Source organism: Bubalus bubalis, chromosome 3 (assembly GCF_019923935.1).
Source record: "Bubalus bubalis isolate 160015118507 breed Murrah chromosome 3, NDDB_SH_1, whole genome shotgun sequence".
Classification (NCBI taxonomy): Eukaryota; Metazoa; Chordata; class Mammalia; order Artiodactyla; family Bovidae; genus Bubalus; species Bubalus bubalis.
Genome location: NC_059159.1, coordinates 72,435,566 through 72,456,719, shown reverse-complemented (window position 1 = coordinate 72,456,719; position 21,154 = coordinate 72,435,566). Strand labels below are relative to the sequence as shown.

The 21,154-nt window shown below is 39.1% G+C and overlaps 2 protein-coding genes across 18 annotated transcripts in view; one reads left to right on the top strand and one right to left on the bottom strand.

Moving 5' to 3' along the window:
- The window catches only part of INTS9 (integrator complex subunit 9), a gene marked incomplete at its 3' end in the record, with an annotated part of 103,893 nt that extends 100,858 nt beyond the window's left edge, over positions 1–3,035 (bottom strand). Inside the window, 1 exon segment of the mRNA XM_045165000.1 lies at positions 2,731–3,035. Within this exon segment, the coding sequence (XP_045020935.1) occupies positions 2,731–2,739 (9 nt within the window).
- Positions 3,036–3,243: 208 nt separating this feature from the next.
- Positions 3,244–21,154, top strand: part of HMBOX1 (homeobox containing 1) — a 195,810-nt gene continuing 177,899 nt past the window's right edge. For all 17 annotated transcript variants that reach the window (XM_045165013.1, XM_045165007.1, XM_045165003.1 and 14 more), the window contains exon 1: positions 3,244–3,544. The gene's annotated coding sequence lies outside the window, so the exon portion shown is untranslated. The remainder of the gene's footprint in view (positions 3,545–21,154) is intronic.

Here is a 21,154-nt window from a genome sequence, read left to right as displayed (position 1 = left end):
GAACGAGCGTTTAAGTGACCTTTCTTTCAGATCTTTAACAAGACAGCAACAGAACTGCAGAAAGTCCTGGATTCTGAGGCAATCAGGCTCATTTCACTAAGGATTATTATTCATCTTAAAATCACATTCAAACTTTCGTCTCAGCAAAATTACAAATAATTCCATGTCATCGATCCTTGGGGTCAAATTCAATAGTTAAAATGAAAAGTATTAAAACTTTGAATGCCACGGGTATACTGTGGTTGTATAATACATCCTCATTGACTGAATAAACTAGAGGATTCTCTCCAGCTCTGGAACTATCTACAGGAAGCATGACAAATGATTCATTTTTGAACTGCTAGTTATTTTATTCACTTTAACGTTCATCTATTTGAATGACTAAATTCCTGGCCATGATGTTTCAAACTTGATTTCTGTCAATGAATTTGGTTTTTTTTTTGGGGGGGGGGGGATGGGGGCTCCCAAAGTCTTTGTTAAAGACCCTGGTGAGTTCAGTTTTCTATGCTTTGCTGCATTTGGCCATCAGGGTATACCCAATTAGGCTTAATTGATACTAAAAAGGGAAGAGGCTCTAAAACGTGCTAATTTAGAGGATATGTTTCTAATTTTCCTGTTCTTTTCAAAATTGTCCTGATTAATTGAAGATGAATTTTCCTCAAATAAAGTTGCCTGATATTACAAAGAAAAAATGAAAGTGTTAGTCACTCTCAGTCATGTCCAAATCTTTGCAATCTCATGGACTAGCCCACCAAGCTCCTCTGCCCATGGAATTTTCCAGGCAAGAATACTGGAGTGGGTTGCCATCTCCTATTCCAGGGGATCTTCCTGACTCAGGCATCGAACCTGCATCTCGAGTTGCCTGCACTGGCAGGTGGATTCTTCGCTACTAGCAATATCTGGAAAGCCCAACTGTATAGGAGGCATGACAAAAAAGAAGTCCAACTTGCTGTCAATGTTTCTGAAACCACTTTGCTGTGTTGAAAGATACTCCTGTATTATATATCATCAAGTACCAAATGAGTTTTAGTTAGTTATTAGGTGGATGAAAAATAAAGAGGGAAGGAGTACAGATAGAACAATTCCTCTTCCTCTGAGGCATTTTATGGTTCTTAAAGGAAAAAAAATATTTCTACTTTTTCCATGTTTTCACATCTCTAAATAAAGTAAGCAGGAGAATTTTATAAGCAAACCAAAATATATGTAAATTAAACCCTAACTCTGATACCCTCAGCAAATGAGTTGTTATAGGAAAAGAAACCTGCTTCCCTCTTGCCTGCCTTCACACCACACACATCAACCATGATTTATCTTTTATTGACAAAACATGGTCAGTCTTTCAACGATTTAGGTGCCAAGCTCTTTGGCTTCTCTCAGCTGAACCCTCTTCAAGGAAGGCCGGAGTGCATTTGACCTTCTTATCGGTTCAAGAACTACCTTTCCAAAGGAGCTGTATCTGACTCCCCACACACCCCCAGTATCCTCTCAATCCCCACACCCTGAACATGATGACTCCGTTCACCCAGATGGAGGTGAATTATAACTTTTTCATTACTCTGTATCTTCTTCATTAGATTGCATGCTTCTTTAGGACAAGGGTGGTGACTTTCAATTCTGCATTTTGAAATGTTTGGAAAACTGACCCAAAAGCAAATTGACACTCTCAAGGTTTACTGATCCCTGTGCCCTTCTTCTAATAGAAACAGCTTTAGATAGAGACAGTTTTGGAACTGAATCCACCTTTCTTATGTTCTCTGCCGTCTCAAAGAACAGCTGACACTGTGCAGAGTATATATGCCTGTACCGTGTGTGGGTACATACACACGTACTTTGCAAAAGCATGCTCAAATAATTAAGAGAAACCTTTTGTTTTTCCTCAAAAACTTCAGAAAGTAAAGCCTGACAATACCTGGCTTGCAGAAACATGACTTTTAAAGCCTGAGAAACAGCATCTCACACCTTCTCTACTCAAATTATGCTATTACGAATTCCAATTAATTAGTTGGAGTAAATTAGTTAAACCTGTGCACACTGAGAATAAAATGGCTCAAAACAAAAGCCTGAGCGGCTTTCCTATAAGCCAAGCGTCTGAGTTTTGTAATGCAAAACTTTTCCAGGTATCCTGGCATGCTCTAACCTTAGCTCACGCAGTCCCTACAGCTCTAGATTGTAACGCCATGTAACAGTTCCTCTCAGCCCATCTTATACAGAATTTAAGACTCAAACCATCCAAGATCACACTCTGACTTCGACCTCCTTTGAATGATCAAGGGCAGCTAGGAGTCTATAACAGAGAATTAAATAAGAGATTAAGATCCGCCTAGAATTTTCTAAACTCTGTTCATGTTACCAAACCTTCTCAACAACTGTAAAAAGGAACGCTTAATCAAGTGTCAATCCCGTGGAAAGAAGTGTACCAATTATAACATTCACGTGGCAGCCGAGAAACAAATCAAACCTGGTTCGTAAAGTCCAACCTTGGTTCGTATGTGAAGGTGACAAGATTCAATCTCTTTATCTAACCAAAAGGGCCGCGCCAAGGGATGAATTACATCTAGCAGTTGTGAAGGGTCTGAGTTGGAATTCAAACTCAACAACAAACATCAGCTTTCCTTGGTTCACCCCACCTTCTAGTTCCCTGCCACCCCTCGTCCGAGACGGTTGCCTTCCTAAGGTGGAAACGACGAATTCCAAAAGGATATGCCCTCCGATCTAAGAGCGGAGACTCACCAGTTTCATGCTGGACTTTTCGCTGGTAAGTAGCAGTTCCTCGACTTCTCAAGCCCAGAAAGCGTCTTCAGGTTCAATCTCCGCCACGGCCCCGCCGAGAGCATCGCGGGACATGCAGTCTTTTTTTTCCCTACGCCCCTTTCCCGGCGCATCATGGGAAATGTAGTCATCTCTCCGTGCATCATGGGAACAGTGGTCATCTTTCCTTTTCCTCTCCTCTTAGAACGCCTCCTTCCGTCAGCTCAAATTCATCCGCGCCGCCAATTCATCCTCCGTCTTCACCCCAGCATGATATCATGTCCCTCATCTGGGCCCAGAATCCATGGTATTCTGGGATGTGTAGTCCCTACGGCTCTGGCGCCCCTTTCCCCTCCTCCCTGTGGGAAGGCGCACGGGCGCGGTACTTGCCGGGAGCTGTAGTTCCTTGGGGCCTCCGGACGCAGAGTCCCGCACCTTTACTCAAGGGAGGCAAAAACTACAACTCCCAGGGCCGCCCGGTGGCAGCAGGTGGGAGCGGGGCTGTTGATATCAATATGGCGGTTGTCAGCCAGACAAAGACAGTCAGTCTGATGTGATTGAGACAAGGGAGGTTTTTCAGGGGGAGACTGGGAGATAAGGGCCTCCCCTCCCCCTTCTCCTCTTCCTGCGCCGGCCTCAACCCCTCCCCAGACCCCTCCCGACGGGCGCCCCACGCGGAAGACACCCCTCCCCCCTCCCGCTTTCCCCTCCTCCCTACCTCAGACCTCAGCCCTTCGTACCGGGACGTTGGGGAGGGGGCTGTGCCGGGCGGGAGAACTCAGCAAAGCATTCTGAGGTGAGTCGAGTGGTTTGGAAGCCTCAAGTCTCTCCAGTCTCTTTCCTCACTTCTTTCTCTTCACTTTTTTTTTTGGGGGGGGGTGGGTGTTGGGGGGAGTAAGTGAGTGGGCTGGGGATGAGTGTCTTAAGCGGCCCAACTGAGAGGAGGGAGGAAGCGGGGGGTTTCGCGGGGGTGACCCGAACGCAGGGTCTGGGGTGGGGCAGTTTGTGGGGGCGGTAATTGAAAGGCGTCCGGTGCTCCCAACTCTTTTCCCCTGGTTGCCTCCCCAATGGGCGGAAGGTTTGAATCCTGGAGGTGGGGTCTCCAGTTTGGAGTTTGGGAAACTGTGAGGGGAATTTGAGGTGCGTGGGTTTGTTTGGGGTGCAGAGCTGTGTTTGAAACTGGGTGACGTGCACTCGGGCGATGGGTTAGCCTTGAATAAATGTCTCTGGAGAGGAAGTTCGAGAGCCGGAGTCGGAGCTTTTAGCTGGGCCTGGGCGGAGAGGCGTGCGCGAGGTGCGGCTCCGGGACCTCTGGGCTAGCGGAGCGGCGCGGGGTGGCCGCGGGGAGCGACTCGTTTGTGTCCCATCGGCGGCTCACACTCCTCCTCCCCGTCTCCCGGGACCCACCTCCACCCCAAACTCAGGGCAGGCGCCTCGGAGAGATGAGGTGCGGTAGAGGTGGCTTTTTGCATCCTCAAGTCGGTAGCTAGGTGGGAAAGGAAGAGTGTTCTTAATATTTTATTCCGGAACCGTGTTTTGGTTACACTATTGGGGCTACTTGGAAAGGAGTCCTCCACCCATCTTCACCCCGAAACAGTAGGTCTCGTTGGTCGTCTTCGCCTTCCATAGATGAAACATTACTTAAGATTCGGGGGCGGAGGGGTGGGGGTCGGGAGTGCCCACTTGTGTACGCGACCCTCTGTGTCTGCTGAAGACACGGAATGACTGTTGTGTATCCTGTGGTTGGGTGACTTATTTTCGTAGTAGGAAAAACTGTTGGAAATTGTTGAGGGGGGTGCGTGGGGACTCGCTAAAAGGCGCAGCTTGTATTTTTCTTCTACCCCACCCTGTTCTGTCTCGCATTTGGCTGAAAGCTGGTATGGAAGCGAGAGGAAACATTGGGTGAGTGAAGGGGAGAATGCACTTGGCATTACAAATACTATACTATGTAAAGTTGAATGATGGTATAGAGTGATTACCGTTTTTATTTACCCTGAAGCTTTAAAAATCTTACGTATCATGTAGGGCAGAGTGATGTGACTAGTTAATTTCTATGGGATCCTGCAGGTGTAGAAACCTCTGCCGCCTCTCTCTGCCTGCCTGCCCGCCCTCCCTCCTTTCCTTCAGTGCTTCGTTTCTGTTCTGGCATGGTACATTTCTCTTCTTTGATGGACATGCTGCCTCCTGTGCCTGTTTCTTTAGTTGGTTCTATGTGGTTGTGCTTTTAGTGGTTTTGCTGTAAGATGCATCTTTCGATGAAGAGGACCTGCATTTGTTTTTAATTTGCATTTATTTCTCAGGTAATTATCACATCAAGATTGTAGTGCTTTGCGTTAAACTTATTTTAAAATTGCACAGCGGAGTTAGATCTAGTTGAATTAAGTGTGTAAGTCAAGGTTGGGAAATTTGAATTCTGATTTTTTTCCCCCGAGTTTCAATTGGAGTTACAAAGGGAAGAGGATTGCAACATCTCTTGTTTCTCACAGTCTTTAATATTTAAAAACATTACACCAGAAGAATTAACATAATTTGTACTTCTTTCACCCGGAAATGTAAGTTTTTCAATAACCATTCTTTTGTCATGTATTTTTAGTATTATGAACTTTTAAATAAAGAAATTGGCATAATTTGTCTTTTCGACTGCTGAGAATTTAATGTATTTACATATTTGGCTTATCAATTCTTGAACCTATCAGTAAAGGACCTTAGATACTCTAAAAACTGGAAGTTACATCATATGTAATTATATGGTATGTTTTATAACCTGTGATTTGCAATTTCTGTGGTTGGTCATTTACACAGATAAGCTGACTTGTAAGTATGAGGTAGCATATTTATTTAGATTGACCTGAATAGAAAAAAAAGAATGTGTTTTTTCTAAATCTCAACCTTAGGATATAAAATGTGTTGATACAAAGCTGACTTTTTAGTTTGTTATTAACTAGAATTTCCAGAATTATTTGTTTTAATCTTCTATTTTAGCCTGAAATATTACCTTTGCAAAAACTGGAGAAATATCCTATATAACTCCATAAAACAGTGTTTTTCTGCTGAAAGATAGTCTACTAAACAGTGTCTTTAAATGTTCATGATTATTTTATAAATAAAAAAACTAAAATGTTTGTTTAGAGTTGGAAAACTTTAAAATATAAGAATATATTCCCTTCCCCCTACCCTCACCTCAGATTTTGGTTTATTCTATGGAAATGCAAAGTTACTTACTGAGAAAAGCATTCATTAAACTTTTTCTGACTAGTGGTTTGGTTGAAGCCAAATATATTCCTTGCATTGGATGGGGTGATTCTGTTGCATTTCAGGCACTGAGCAGTAAAATGATGTAAAGCCTTTACTGCAGGTTAAAGCATAAAACATTCTCAGCATGTGGAAGTCATATGGTTTACGGAAAAAGTAGAAAATCAGGGCATTGGTCCCTGTCCAGGTTAAAATTTCATCGGTAACTGTGAAAGAGACACATTTATTTAATATGATTGCTTCTAAAAATGTTGCCTATATAATGAGAAGTTGAAAATTCAAACTGTTTTTAACCAATCTGTTGCTAGTTTAGTGTACGGCGTGCTGTGAACACTGTGGTTGCAAATGTGCACCAAGGAGCCTTTAGGGGTCAGCTTTATCTCAGTGTCTTTAGCGAGGCTTCATTTTTCACTGCTGTCTGAATAAATTTCAGTCTTCTTAGCACAGATCTTAGATGAAGCATCTAATAGAAACTTAGTAGCTCGGTATTGGTAAGTTACAAATATATTGCAACAAACCTTTCCTTGGTTCATGTTTTGAAAAAAAAAAAAGTAGTAACCAGTTTATGGCAGTTTTTGTAGCAAGTATTGATTGGATGGCATTGCTTGTTCCTGAAGATATTAAACACACTGGGAGTATTTGTGCTTAATTTGTTCATTTTGGATCTTTTGATCATTATAGTGAGTCCATCTCACTTTTAATGTTTCAGGTGGTTTCTATGTTCCCAGTAAAACCATGTTTGCTTTTTCTATTCATTTCTTTGCAGTTCTTCTGGTATTTTAGTATGCAGATCTTCAAACTTGACTTATTTTTCTTGGGTATTAGAAATTTATCCTAGGATGTCACTTTTCATAAGTGAAAATTGGTATACTCTTCAACTTTTAAAAAAGGTTAACATTTATAGATAAACTTTAGCAAGCTCAATGCAAGTGTGTTGGATTTTTTCGTTTTGTGTATCTGCTTTATTTAGGGTTTTTTTTTGTTTGTTTTGTTTTTTTTTACTTCCAGGTTTAATTTTATAGCTCCCTTTGCTGTTTGGCTAGATTATTCTTTGAACTGTTGGCGTTTACTTCTCAATTTACTAGAACTTTATAAAAAAAGCTCTTTGAGTGGAAATCACAGGTTGTCTGAAGTGTCATATATGTACATTCACATATATAAAGCACCTTTATGTTTGTTTTTGTATGAAATTGGTATATACCTATCCGACATACAACCCATAAAAAAGAAATCTGAACCACAAGTAACAAGAAGCTTTAAAAAACTCAAGCTTGAAATCAGAGTTTGCACCACCACATGTTTGTCCACATTATAGAAGTTATGGAGATTTTTAGTATTATTGCAAATCATGATTTTTGCAGATTCTGCCAAAGTCTGCTTCTTTCCAAAAGAAAGCTAGTGGTATTGAAAATTTTCTCAAAATAATATTAATATGTGATTAAATCCCTAGATGCAGCACCCCCCTCTCCCCCTATCCTGTTACTTACTGGTCTTAGGTACCATCCTAAGTAAAAAGCACAAAGATTTTTTTCTGAGTGATTCGGTCATGTAAAATTTTTAGAGTGAACCTATTTAAATATGACCCAATGTTTTAGATAACTTGTTTTTGTTGATCTTAGATGAAATGAATTGGAAATTTACTAACATTGTTTTGGACACTTTCCAAGAGCATTTAGTTACTGGAAGGGCCTGGCTTTAGTGTTGTTTTTACCTTACAGTGGTAATAAGGTTGAAGTTATAGTAAGTTTTTTCAGTACATTTTTTTCATTGTTCATTATAGTACATTTGTACATTATAGTACATTTTTTCAAAATGTAATATTTTACAGATCATTGACTTAAACTATAAAAATAGTGGGGTTTTTTTTTGTTTGTTTATTTGCATTTACAGACAGAAGAGAAAAAACATAATTGATTTGACTTTGAAGTTATGAGTTGTTTTACTTTTTTTGAATCTCAGGAGTTGTCTGCAGGCCCCTTCTAAGTGATAAAATGATTTTGATCCATTTAAAGGGCGTTTAGATTTTCCTTAAATTTAGAGTGCTAAATATAAGAATGTTTGCTAAATCTCACAAACTTTGTAGCTTTTCTGTCCATGTTCAGTGATGGTCTGCGTGTGGTTTTACAGCTCTCTTTACTGTCTGCGTATTAAACAATTAGTGTGGAGTTGCCGGGTGGCAGTAATTTTAAGTTATATAGTTACATTTTTAAAAGAGGATAAAGTCAGATGCTGTGCTGTTGTTGAGAAGAGGGTGATTTAATACTAAACCTTTCTGCTTTAAGGTTTTGATAAAGTAACAGGATCATTAAAATGTGCAGCTTTTGGTTTGGGCCTGGTCAGTGAAGGCTTAGACTCATCCTCACTCTCCCTTTTCTAAATCATGAAATCAGGCTAAATTTTTCTCCTTTGTATCTGTCTGTTCACTTGTTTTCATTCTGTTGCTATTCCCTTAATTCGGGTCTTCGTCCTTTCTGTCTTTCCACAGCCCTCTCTTAACTCATCTTCAGGTTTCTGGTTTGTTTTTTTTTTATTCTTTCATCCTTATGCTCCCACCTGAGCGATCTTGCTAAAATAAAATGTGAATTTGCTTGTTAGTCATACTTGGCTTATAATCCTTAATTGGCTCCTTAGCCCTTAGGTTAAGGCATATTACCATTCCACCTGTTCCAAATCTTGGCTCTGCCCCATCCTAGCTGTGTGACCTTCAGTTCCGTTCAGTTCAGTCGCTCAGTCGTGTCCAGCTCTTTGCGACCCCATGAATCGCAGCATGCCAGGCCTCCCTGTCCAATGAACTCCCGGAGTTCACTCAAACTCACATCCATTGAGTCAGCGATGCCATCCAACCATCTCATCCTCTGTTGTCCCCTTCTCCTCCTGCCCCCAATCCTTCCCAGTATCAGAGTGTTTTCCAATGAGTCAACTCTTTGCGTGAGGTGGCCAAAGTACTGTCATTCCTTCCAAAGAACACCCAGGGCTGATCTCCTTTAGAAAGGACTGGTTGGATCTCCTTGCAGTCCAAGGGACTCTCAGGAGTCTTCTCCAACACCACAGTTCAACAGCATCAGTTCTTTGGTGCTCAGCTTTCTTCACAGTCCAACTCTCACATCCATACATGACCACTGGAAAAACCATAGCCTTGACTAGATGGACCTTTGTTGGCAAAGTAACGTCTCTGCTTTTCAATGTGCTATCTAGGTTGGTCATAACTTTTCTTCCAAGGAGTGTGACCTTAGGCAGATCATTTAATCTGTGCTTCAGTTTTCTCACCTGTTGAATGGGAAGAACTAGTCCTTACTTCATAGGATTATTGTGAGCTCTTAGAATGATGTCGACATATTGTAAATGTTAACTATATCGTATTATACCAGATATTTTATGCTCCTGTTCCTGCCTTATATTTTATCATTACCAATCCCAGACCCTATAGGCCTTAGCGATCGATGCCAAACCAGCCTCTTTAGCATAGACAGGGTTGGGTGTTCATTTGTGAGAGCTGCAGCTGTTACTAATGTCTTCAGAAGTAAAGAATTGTGACCTTTAAAGTATTATTGCTGTGTTTATGCTTCCATAGTCTGTTATTGTGACTTCTGTTTTTTCTCCCAAAATAAAAAGTAATATTAGTTAAACCATAGCCTAATTCAGGATACAATTTTAAAATTCACTGTCCTAGCCCCATTAATACATGCTTAAGTTTCTTACCTAAATCTCCCCCTGTTAATCTGACTTGTTGTCTCATAACTTCAGTAAAGACCTATTAACTTTGTGTAGTTTTCTTCCACTTTCCCCCTCTGTTCCACCCCCAGAAATGTGAATTCTTGTTCCATTTCAGGTAATGTATTTTCTTTACATTGCAATTGGGACAGTTGAATACTTGCTTTATATGATCTGGAAGCCACGTTTTAGACAGACATCTGTTTTATCTACCTGCTGATGTTTATACTTGAGCTTGGGTGGCTCCGCTGCTTCAAGTCGATTTTCCAAAGTGGTAGATGATGCATAGATGGTGATTTATATCTGTATCCCGTTTCTCTCAAGGAGGAGAAAGAATGACTTGTATTTACCAAACTGAGTCTCGTAAGGATAAATGTTACCCAAACACCCTGTGTCTAGAGGACACAGGGTGACAGCTAAGGTATCAGTTCAGACTGCAGAATGTAATTTTTGTAGGAGGCTATATTATGACTGTAGTTTGCAACCACCAATTTAGCCAGCATTTGCCTTCATGGAACATAATTGTTAACTATGGGGAACTTGAAAGTAGCTATTCTAAGTATTAACTTTATCTGGTTGAAAATCCATTTTCTGGAATCAAAGGTAGCCAGCCTATGTTTAGTTTTATATTATAGCTGTTTAGAGCCATTCAGGTCAGGAATAGTTGTACACTTTGTTGTCTGAGGATGACCTCTCTGTAAAGATGGCATGGTCTTATTTGGAATACTGTGTCCTGCTTTTCAGTAAACTCACTTTGCTTCAGATGTGCAAGTTCTAAGGTTAAATATAAATTTGTTTTTGAGTTTTTTTTCCCCTCAGAAAAAGTTTCTTCCTTCAATAAAATGTAATAATTAAAAAAATACTGGTTGCATTTTAATGCAACACAGGCATCAGCCGACTTGATCATCTTTGGTTAAACAAGATATTGTTGATGACTACCAGCGATTGGTTACTTCTCATTTTATGTTTCTTGGTTGACAGCATTTCATTTAAGTGCCTTTACTCTGTTACTGACAGTGAAAGTTTGTATTACCTGGTTAGGTCTCAGTTTTCCAGTCTGTTGAATAGGGGATTTGGGTTAATTTTTTAAATATATATGGTATTTTTGTTGTCATTGATTAAAAGCTATCCATTTACTTGTTTATTTTTAATCTTTAAATAATTACAGGTTCACAGGCAGTTGAAGAATAGAGAGGGCCTGGTACCTTTCACCCAGTTTCCCCTCCTGGTTACATCTTACATAACTTTTGTGCAGTATTAAAGCCAGGAAGTCGACATTGGTACTCTGTGTGTGTGTAGGTCTTTGCCGTTTTATCACACATGTGGATTCTGTAACCAGCACCACAGTCAAGATGCAGAGCTCTGGTGTCACCCCCGAGACTGAATGACCCCTCTTTATTCGTAAATGTTGTTGTGCTGTCAGTATAACTAAGAAGAAAGATACCAATTATTGGATCAGTAATTTCACTCTTGGCCTTTTGTAGTTTGGAAGTTCTTTTGGCATATCTTGAAAGTTTTTATGGAAAATTCCAATTAAACTTTCTTATAAGAATTTAAAAATTGGCAAGCTTTTCTTAATTGAAGATTTTTAACATCAGTACCTGTTAAACTATTTTTAGTAAAAGGTAGTGATATTTCTTGCCGCAGAGGATGTATGCTAGAATCAGTATTGGGTAAACAAAATCAGTTATTCTAACGTTAGTCTAGTCTTTGACGGTGTAGATGCAAACTTGTAGGATTAATTGATTATGAGCTCAAGTTTTCGTTTTATTTGGATTTGTTACAAGGGAATTCTCTTCAAAGGTTCAAAGATTGTTTTCAGAGAAAATACCTGAGAAGGAAAAAAGTGGTAAAGATACTTTTATTAGTCTAGGTACAAGAAAGAACCATCAGGTTAAAGACTAGGTAAGGAGCTGGCCTTTGCCTCCCCTTTATCAGCTGTGTGAGTTATAAAGCCTGTCTTCAAAAATGAGGCTGTTAATCCAACGTATCACTGATTATTACAAACCTCAAATAACAAAGGTCTGCTTTAAACAGGCTTACAAAATATTTGCAGATATGTTTAACAGAAAAGATATATCATGTGGTTTTTGTCTCCTGTGGATTTGAGACAGTTTCTTGGTCCACACTGATATATTTGCTTTGAAAACATCAATTAAATTTTAATTTGTTTCATTGGTAAGAATATGGTAAATATTGGTGGTTCTTCTTGATAAGTCAGATTCATATTTAGAAAACTTACTGGCTATCCGAGATTTCACTTTCTTCCTGATTCAATTTTTTTTTTCTCTTTGGATTTATCTGTTGCCAGCTTTTTATATTGGCTTCATGTGCATTCTAAAAAAAAATAGTGCTTTAATCAGGAATTGTTTGGCTTGAAAGCGAGGTTGTGGTAGGGATCCGGTTCTTTTTGGTTGATAAAGAACAACTAGACCTTGTACAGATGGGGAAACTGTTAGGATCTGAGAAGCTGGTGTCTGTCTCATTCTGGGGCTTTATGGTTCCTTGTCTTGCTCTCTCTTTCCGTGTCTGCTTAATCTGCCTTTCCCATTTCTCCCTTCCACTTTTGTTTGCTTTGCTATAGTTTTTCAGTTTCTGCTTCTTCATAACTTTGACTTGCAGGTGCATTTGGTTTGCCATGTTACTGATTTGAACTGCTCTTTTCCTTTCAGCTAAAGCTTACCTCCTAATATTTCTTTAAATTCTCTTGATGAGAGAGAAATCTGAATGCATTGCATGACCATGAGTTAGATGTGTGTTGCTGTTCTGTGGCATTGGTGAGTAGGATGCAGGAGGACTCTTGTGGTAGGAATTGAAGAGGGTATTCAATTAAACATGTCAAGTCTAGCAGTACATAGATAGATACTCTGAGTTACAAAGATGAGTTTAATCCTCCTCGTGTAGAGCACCCAGTGGTATTAGCCTTAATAAAAGGTGACTTCCAATGTTCATAGCAGTATTATTTATAATAACCAAGACATGCTGCTGCTGCTGCTAAGTCGCTTCAGTCGTGTCCGACTCTGTGCAACCCCATAGACGGCAGCCCACCAGGCTCCCCCGTCCCTGGGATTCTCCAGGCAAGAACACTGGAGTGGGTTGCCATTTCCTCCTCCAATACATGAAAGGGAAAAGTGAAAGTGAAGTCGCTCAGTCGTCTCCGACTCTTTTCGACTCCGTGGTCTGCAGCCTACCAGGCTCCTCCATCCATGGGATTTTCCAGGCAAGAGTATTGGAGTGGGGTTCCATTGCCTTCTCCAACCAAGACATGAAAACAACCTAAATGTTTATTGCCAGATGAATGGATGAAGAAGATGTGGCATATATACATTGTGATGTGGGAGGTGTTCTGGGTAAGCAAGGTGTTTTTCTGGTTGTTATGCTTAATGATTAGTATTATGTCCAAACATTGAGCCTTTAATGGTTATATCATCAGTTCATTTTTTAAAGTTTTATATTTTCACATTCCAACTCTTAAGGCAGTCTTCCCCCCCCGTTTTTTTTTTCCTTCAATAAATCTCTCCTACTTTTCTATATCCATTAAACAAGATTTTTTTATAGTATGCCTTTTTATATAGCAACCATCTCTTGAAATTTTGCTCTGACAGCTTTAATTACTCACTTTTGGGGGGATCTGCCATCATTCTCAGAGTCTTAAATAATCCTATTTAGCTCAAATTTAGCTGGTTGAGAGCATGGACTTAGTAGCCAGACAGTTTAGGTGTAAGTCTGGCCTCCATGACTTACTCTGTAACTTTAGTAAATCTTTGCCGCGTCTCAGTTTCTCCATCTGTGTGTTGGAAGTGAATGATAGTACTTCCATTACAGGATTGCTGTGAGTGCTTCAAGAAGTACCGTAACGTGCTTAGGATAGTGGTGGGCACAGATGAAGACATCTTTTTTATTAGTTGTAAATAGAATTCTCATATGTTGAAAGTAGTCCCTTCCTAACTTATTTTTTGGTGATTTATTTCCTCAATTATACTTTTGTAGGCCTTAGTTGCATTTGATACAAATGGCTATTTCCTTCTAGTTAAGATTCCTTCTATCCAGGTCTTCTTCCTTCCATTTTCTTTTTCCTTCCTTGCTAAAAGTTACCTCTGGTCTTAAGAGTTCCTACATTTGAAGCCTTTAAATCACCCTTCAGTACTTTTCCTTTCCTGACTGCTCTCTCTCCTCCCCCGTCTAACTTATCCGCAGTGTGCTGCTGATTTTCTCCTCCTCATGTCTCTCAGATCATTCTCGTCCTTTTTGCATCCATAGTTGCCACCCTCAGCCCTGCTGGCCGAGATGATTGCAGCGGTGAAACTGGCCTTGCTGCCTCTTCTACACAGTCCCGTTAGAATAATTGTCATCAAGCTCTTTTCATCCAGTCGTTCAAGAAGTACCTTAGTTCGAGTTGTGTTATATCCCTGTTTTTAATCCTTGTATTTGCTTTTTTTTTTTTTTAAGATTTTCTAACATTTTCTTCCCTCCCTTACTAGCATTCTGTTTTCTTATTTCTAAAGATGTTTTCTCTGTTAGTCAAGTAAATTACCTTTCTTTCTGCTGTATGTTTTCATTCTTTATTTCTTGATACATACTACTTTCTCTGTTTAATATATTTGTATAGGCTTATCTCGCCAGTGTAAATGTTCTTAATAAGACCTATTTATTTTTTTTTTTTTCCAGATCACTGATTCTATTTTTATTATGTTTGATTGCAAAGCAAAATCTAGCTATAAACTATTTTTAAGATAACCATTAACATTTAAATTTACAATTAAATTAACAATTTATTTTATTTTATTTTTTGATATTTTATTTATTTATTTATTTTTTTGTTATTAGGATTTTATTTTATTTTTATGAAATATGTATAATATCATATATGAAACGAGTTGCCAATCAAGGTTCGATGCACAATATTGGATGCTTGGGGCTGGTACACTGGGACGACCCAGAGGGATGGTATGCGGAGGGAGGAGGGAGGAGGGTTCAGGATGGGGAACACATGTATACCTGTGGCAGATTCATTTTGATATATGGCAAAACCAATACAATATTCTAAAGTTAAATAAAATAAAATTAAAAAAAAAATAAGACCTATTTAAAGCCTTCTCTTTCTGAGGAGACATTTTCCAGTGAACCTTGTCTTGCTCAGACCAGTTCATTTTTTCCATAAATAAGCTGCACTTGTATACTCAGTTAATAGTGTATATAACTTTTTGTATTTACTTGTAAGTATATCACATTTTAAATATATTGGTTTTCATTTCATGTGTATGGATTGGATTCTTAGTTGGAGTGTAAAGTCCTTGTGTCCCTTATTGGCTCAGCTATCTCTGCCATTCTTTTCTCTTCTCCTTTAATTTTCATAGTTCATTTATTACGGCTCATTCATCCAACCAATATTGACTACATATTATCCACATAGACTCTAGGAAGCTCATGGTTTGGTTTTGATAGAATCAGAAGGAGGACTCAACCCTGAGTTAAAGATCTCAGTACTATACCTGAGTTATTCTCAGCCCAGTAATTTCTCAGATCCACGCTTAAAAATAGTAATTAGCATTTGATAGATTGCTGAGTCTTAAGTTCCTCACAAATATTTGTGCTACAGAATGCTGGTAGTAATGGCAGTAGTTAAGCATGGTCAGAGTAGAAAGTTTAGGTTCACTGTCTTCTAAGGATAGAAGATTCCCCCCACCCCCTGCCTTTTTTTTTTTAAAACCTGAACAGTGGGAGATCTAAGGACCTTAAAAAATTTCTTGCTTATGAAGTTATTGTATAGAAAAGAATTCAAGCAATAAAGTACATGTAAAATAACAAGCGTAGCTTCCCCCTCTTCTTCCCAACATGTTCTACTCTGGTTTCTGTCCATTGCTTGTAAGAGACCTTCCTGAAATGTAGTAGTTTAAAACAACAATAATTATTATTATTTATTATCCTCTAAGGGTTCTGAGAATTGGCTCAGTTAAATGGTTCTCACTTTGGATCTCTCATCTGGAGTCATCTGAAGGCGCTCTCACCCCTGTGTCTGATGCCCAGGTTAGGAGAGCTCAAACAACTGCAGGCTGGGATAGCTGGGCCTTGTTTAGCACCTCTCTTGGTCTCTGTGATCTCTCCAGTGTGGTTTGTTCACAATAGCTGGACTGCTTACATGGTACCCTGGGGGCACCAATGGCAGGGGTCCCAACAGAGAGAGAAAACCAGGTATATATTGCTTTTTACGTGACCCCGTGGACTGTAACCCACCAGGCTTCTCTGTCCATGGCATTTTCCAGGCAAGAATACTGGAGTGGGTTGCCATTCTCTTCTCCAGGGGCTCTTCCTGACCAGGGATAGATCCCAGGTCTCCTGCACTGCAGGCAGATTCTTTACCACTGAGCCACCAGGAAAACAGGAGTGACAAGTTCTAGAAGAGCATGTATGAAGGACTATTGTTGTCAGTTATGGAAGATACAGATCAGGGATAAATGCTGTTAATAATTTGGTTTACTCTTAAATCATTGTCTTTGTATGTACAAATCATACTTCCCAACTGTCTACTTATATGATTTTATCATACTCCAATTTTTTTATGTCATTAGGTAACTTTGCTCTATTTGACATGGATATATGTTATCCCATTACATGACAAATATATAATATTGTAAGAGGTTAAACAACTTATTTAATGTTAGAGTTACTATTTTTTTAAAATTTTACTTTATATTGGAGTATAGTTGAGTAGTGCTTCCCTTGTTTCTCAGACAGTAAAGAATCCGCCTGCAATGCGGGAGACCTGGGTTCAATCCCTGGGTTGGGAAGATCCCCTGGAGAAGGGCATGGCTACCCACTCCATAATTGTGTCCTGGAGAGTCCCCATGGACAGAGGAGCCTGGCGGGGCTCTATGGGGTTGCAAAGAGTCAGAAACCACTGAGCAACTAAGCACAGCACATAGTTGAGTAACCAACTTATTTTTCATTTAACAACGTAATGGTGTAAGTACTCATCTTATTTGTGTTGAACATCATAAATTCCCTGGTGGCTCAGACGATAAAGCTTCTGTCTGCAATGCAGGAGACCCAGGTTTGATCCCTGGGTTGGGAAGATCCCCTGGAGAAGGAAATGGCAGCCCACTCCCGTATTCTTGCCTGGATAATCCCATGGACCGCGGAGCCTGGTAGGCTACCGTCCATGGGGTCGCAAAGAGTCGGACACGACTGAGTGATTTCACTTTTGAGTTTCATAAATTAGTGAATTATAATTTGCTGTAACCACTCACCTAAAGTAGACATTTAAGCTCTCTGGGAAAGATTGAAGGCAAAAGAAGAGGGTGGCAGAGGATGTTATGGTAGGATAGCATCACAGAGTCAGTGGGCATGAACTTGGGCAAACTCCAGGCGATAGTGAAGAACAGGGACGCCTGGTGTGCTTCAGTCCACGGGGTCACATGGAGTCAGATATGACTTGGCAACTGAACAACAATAGGCTTTCTGGAGTTTATGCCTAGGAACCTTTCTTGACTGGTAGTAAATGTTGCAATAATAGGGCTACTACTACTAATAGTCAAGAGACAATAAGCTTTTTCCTTATGCTGCTCTTTCAACCATTTGGAAATCATTTCTCAAAAAAAATTTTTTTTCCTTTGCTGCTGCCTCCTTTTCTTCTCTCTGCTGTAATTCAATAATTCTGTGCTTCTGTCTTGCTCTCAAAGAAGATATGGAAGAAGTGGGAATACCATCATATATATAGTAAAGCTATCTTATTTGGCACTTTCCCATTTCAAGGATTGTTTTTTTTTGTTCCTGTTAAGTAATGAGAAGCCATTAATTTGTAAGTTGTTAATTAATTTTAAAAAATTGGCTATAGTAAAAATCATTAAAAGCTGATTACCTAAACATTTCACTTTAATGAAAAAAGTATATGTGTATTTAACAATCACTTGATACAGCCCTTGGTTCTCAGTTGGGATGATTTTACCCCCTTGGGATATTTAGCAACATTTGGAGACATTTTTGAGGGTCAGAACTGGGGCGGGGTGCTGTTGTTGCCATCAGGCAGTGGTAGAGAAGCCAGGGATACTGCCAAACATCTTTTAATTCACAAGACAATATTGCTTTCCATGCCCTCCCCTGCCTCCAAAGAAAGAAGTCTCTAGTCCAAACGGTCCATAGTGCTGGGGTCAAGAAACCTTTATCCAGGGCCAAGGTCTTTTCTTGATATATGAATTCACAGACTGGCAGTCTGCATCAGATTTTCATGCATAAACTATACCCATAATGTATTATTTATAATTTTGAGTTTTGATTTCTTTTGAATGGGAGGTAGACCTTAAAGACGTATAATCTGTGAGTCATCTTAACATTTTATTATTTTCCCCACATCTCCAGTGGTCCCACCCACACTCAATTCAATAGCATTTTTAAAAGTAAATCATTTATTTTATCAAAATAGTCCATCTTTTTTTCAACCTAGTTTTTATAGAAACAGTTCTTTATACTCATATTTTGTTAGTTCAGATAAGATATAATTAAATTCCAGCTTTGCAAGAGCAGCTGATAAAGGGACTTTGGTTACCAAGACTAGATTAAGTGGTTAAGACTTTGCCTTCCAATGCAGCGGGTGTGAGTTTGATCCCTGGTTGGGAAACTAAGATCCCCCAAGCCTTGTGGCCAAAAATCCAAAACATAAGACAGAAGCAGTGTTGCAACAGATTCAATAAAAGACTTTTTTTAAAAAAAGGACCACATCAAAAAAGTCTTTTTAAAAAAAGGACAACTGACTTAAACAGTGAGGGAACAAATGATATAAACAATCAGCAAACAAATCAACCTTTTTTTTGGTGCAGAGTAGAGTATTTGAGATATTGTCTTTAGTATCTCATGTCAGTTTGATTTAGAAGGGCAGTCTAGAAGGCATTGGTTGATTGTGATGGCTGGTTGAGTGTAGGTTGGCTTAGAGCTTCTATATGAGCAATAAGAAATGGGAAGAATTTTTTTGTTTATCAAAAAGAATTGTTTTCAAAGTAAGTTCACTGGAAACTAATTCTTACTTAAACTAAAAAAAAAAAAAATGCCCCAAACAAAATCCGCACACATACACAGAGCAAAAATAGACAGATAAACCTACAAGCATGCTATAATGTTAACATATAACTGTAACAATACATGTTATACATTATACTGCAATGTTATTACATATAATGCAATGTAATGTTGCACCTGTACATGCATCATTGCTGTTGCATTTTGTCTTGCCCCAAATTGGTTGGATTTAGGAGGACATGATAGAGGAGAGTGAGAAGAGGAGATGCCAGTGGTAGTCATTTGAAAGAGAATAATGGTCTCCAGTCTTAATTAATACGCTTTAGTGGTAGGAGTCTAGTGATCTTTGGGTATTCAGGATAATCAAGAAGCCTATTCTGTTTGGAAGTTATTAAATTATTTTCCTGGGTTCCAGCCTCTCTCATATATTTAATCATATTTGTGTGTGTGTGCCTCAAAGACAGCGGCGTTATCCTATTTAACAGATCTCTAATTTAAATGGACTGACTTGCATGGTTGTCTTCTTTTAGATCACCTTCATCTGAGTATTTGCATGTTAAACCCTGTCAGCCAGTCTCTTGCCTTGTACCAAAACATTTCGTATGCTTCTTTAAAATACTTGAACTCAGGATCTCAGTTTCTCTAGTTAATTACAGACTTGATTCTAATAGACATTTCTGATCTTTGCCTTATATTAGCACTGTTTTCAGCGGTGATTATATGAATTTTTAACATATATGCATAATTTTGGCTACATGAACTTGTGCAGGCTGACTTACTGCCTAATAAAAATTGTGTTATTTTGAATTTAATCCGAGATTAATCAGAGAAATCCAGGAATTGGCATTTTAGATACCCTAATGAATTATCTAGTCACCACTAGCCAGTGGGAAATACTGCTTGAATAGATGGTTAATCTTCTCAGAGCTAGAGGATTAAACTGAATTAGCATAAGATTGCTAAAGTTGTTAATTACTATTTCTGTAGTTGTTGGAAATGTTAGCTTTTCTTTCCTGCACTTTCTGCTAATGGTGGTAATTTCTTTATGGAGAAAAACTTGTAAGAGAAGCCTAAGAGATTACTTAACAATGTAAGTAATCTTTTTACCCCCTCAAGTTAACTCTTAGTTAATGAGATTTTTAAAAATTATCATTTCTTCCCCTCAAACATACATAAAAAGAAAATTCAATGTATAAAATGTTGCTTTGTATATTTATGTAATTGTCTTACAAGACATTTCTAAAATACTCAATATCTAAACATTTTTAAACTTTGTATATCCATTTCCTCTCCTTTTTCAAGCATAATGAGATTCTTAGGAAAAACTTTTTGAAAATGATAATTATGAATGGATTACCAAACTGAACTGACCAAGTTATCAGAGTTATTTGAAAAATAATTAAATGGAATCTGGGGGGAAAATTCATTTTTTTAAATGAAAGATTATTTTTCACTAGTGTCAGGAAGCATTTAACAGGAGGCTTTCTGTGTGCTGTTTTGGATCTGTCAGGAATTCTCTGTTCCTTATTAATTCCTGAATATTCAGGAATTAAGAGGAGAGGCAAGCCTCTCCCAGGGGCTGAGGAATCCAGGCATTTCCTTCTTTAGTGTTTCTATATGGTGATAAGTACCCTCTTCCTTCATGTGAACCATACGGTAAAAGTGATTGTTTACAAATCTCTCTCTTTAATATGGATTGCCTATGTTTTGTAAGTCTGGAATTTTAATCTTTATCTTTGCTGAGAATAACTACTTTGTAAGACAGTATATATGCCCACACCATGTTGATTAAAACACCTTTGCTCCATCAGAGCTCTGGTCCCCATGTCTGTCTTTTTCTTTCTTAGTCTCTCTAAGTTCGCTTTCCTGCCTGGGCTTCTAAGACCCTCTAGAGAAGGCGCTCTGCGCCTTCACCCCATCGAGAGGGCGCCTGAGGCCCTTGTGAACAGAGCGAGCCCCATGCAGGGGCTTTACTGGCTTTCTGCGTAAACCAAGGAATATCAGCCTCCTTCTCTCCTTTACTTTCTTATCGTCGACTCTGGACCACCAGGTCCCGGTCCATGAAAGGACCTCAGCACACACGGACCAGTTGCATATGGGGTCAGGTTAGAAGAGGCGCAGTGCACAGTTTAGGGCGGTTTGTTGCATGTGTGGTGATGATGTTTCGCATTGTTGGTGGTTGTATCAACAAGGTGTAATGTACAATTCTTTAAAGAAAAGGACTGGAAATGATCTGGTTTATCATTTGCATCCAATAAGGAATTGAAGGAAGAAAGATTTCCTTGTTTAAAGTCTTAACTGTCAAGGTAGAACTCAGGTCATTTATCTCTTTGTTTCACACTCTCTCCATTGTTCTGCCTGTTACCAAAGACAGTGAACTCTAATTCACTTTGCTCAAATTCTGCAAATTAGTGAAGGGCAGTTAGGGGATTTA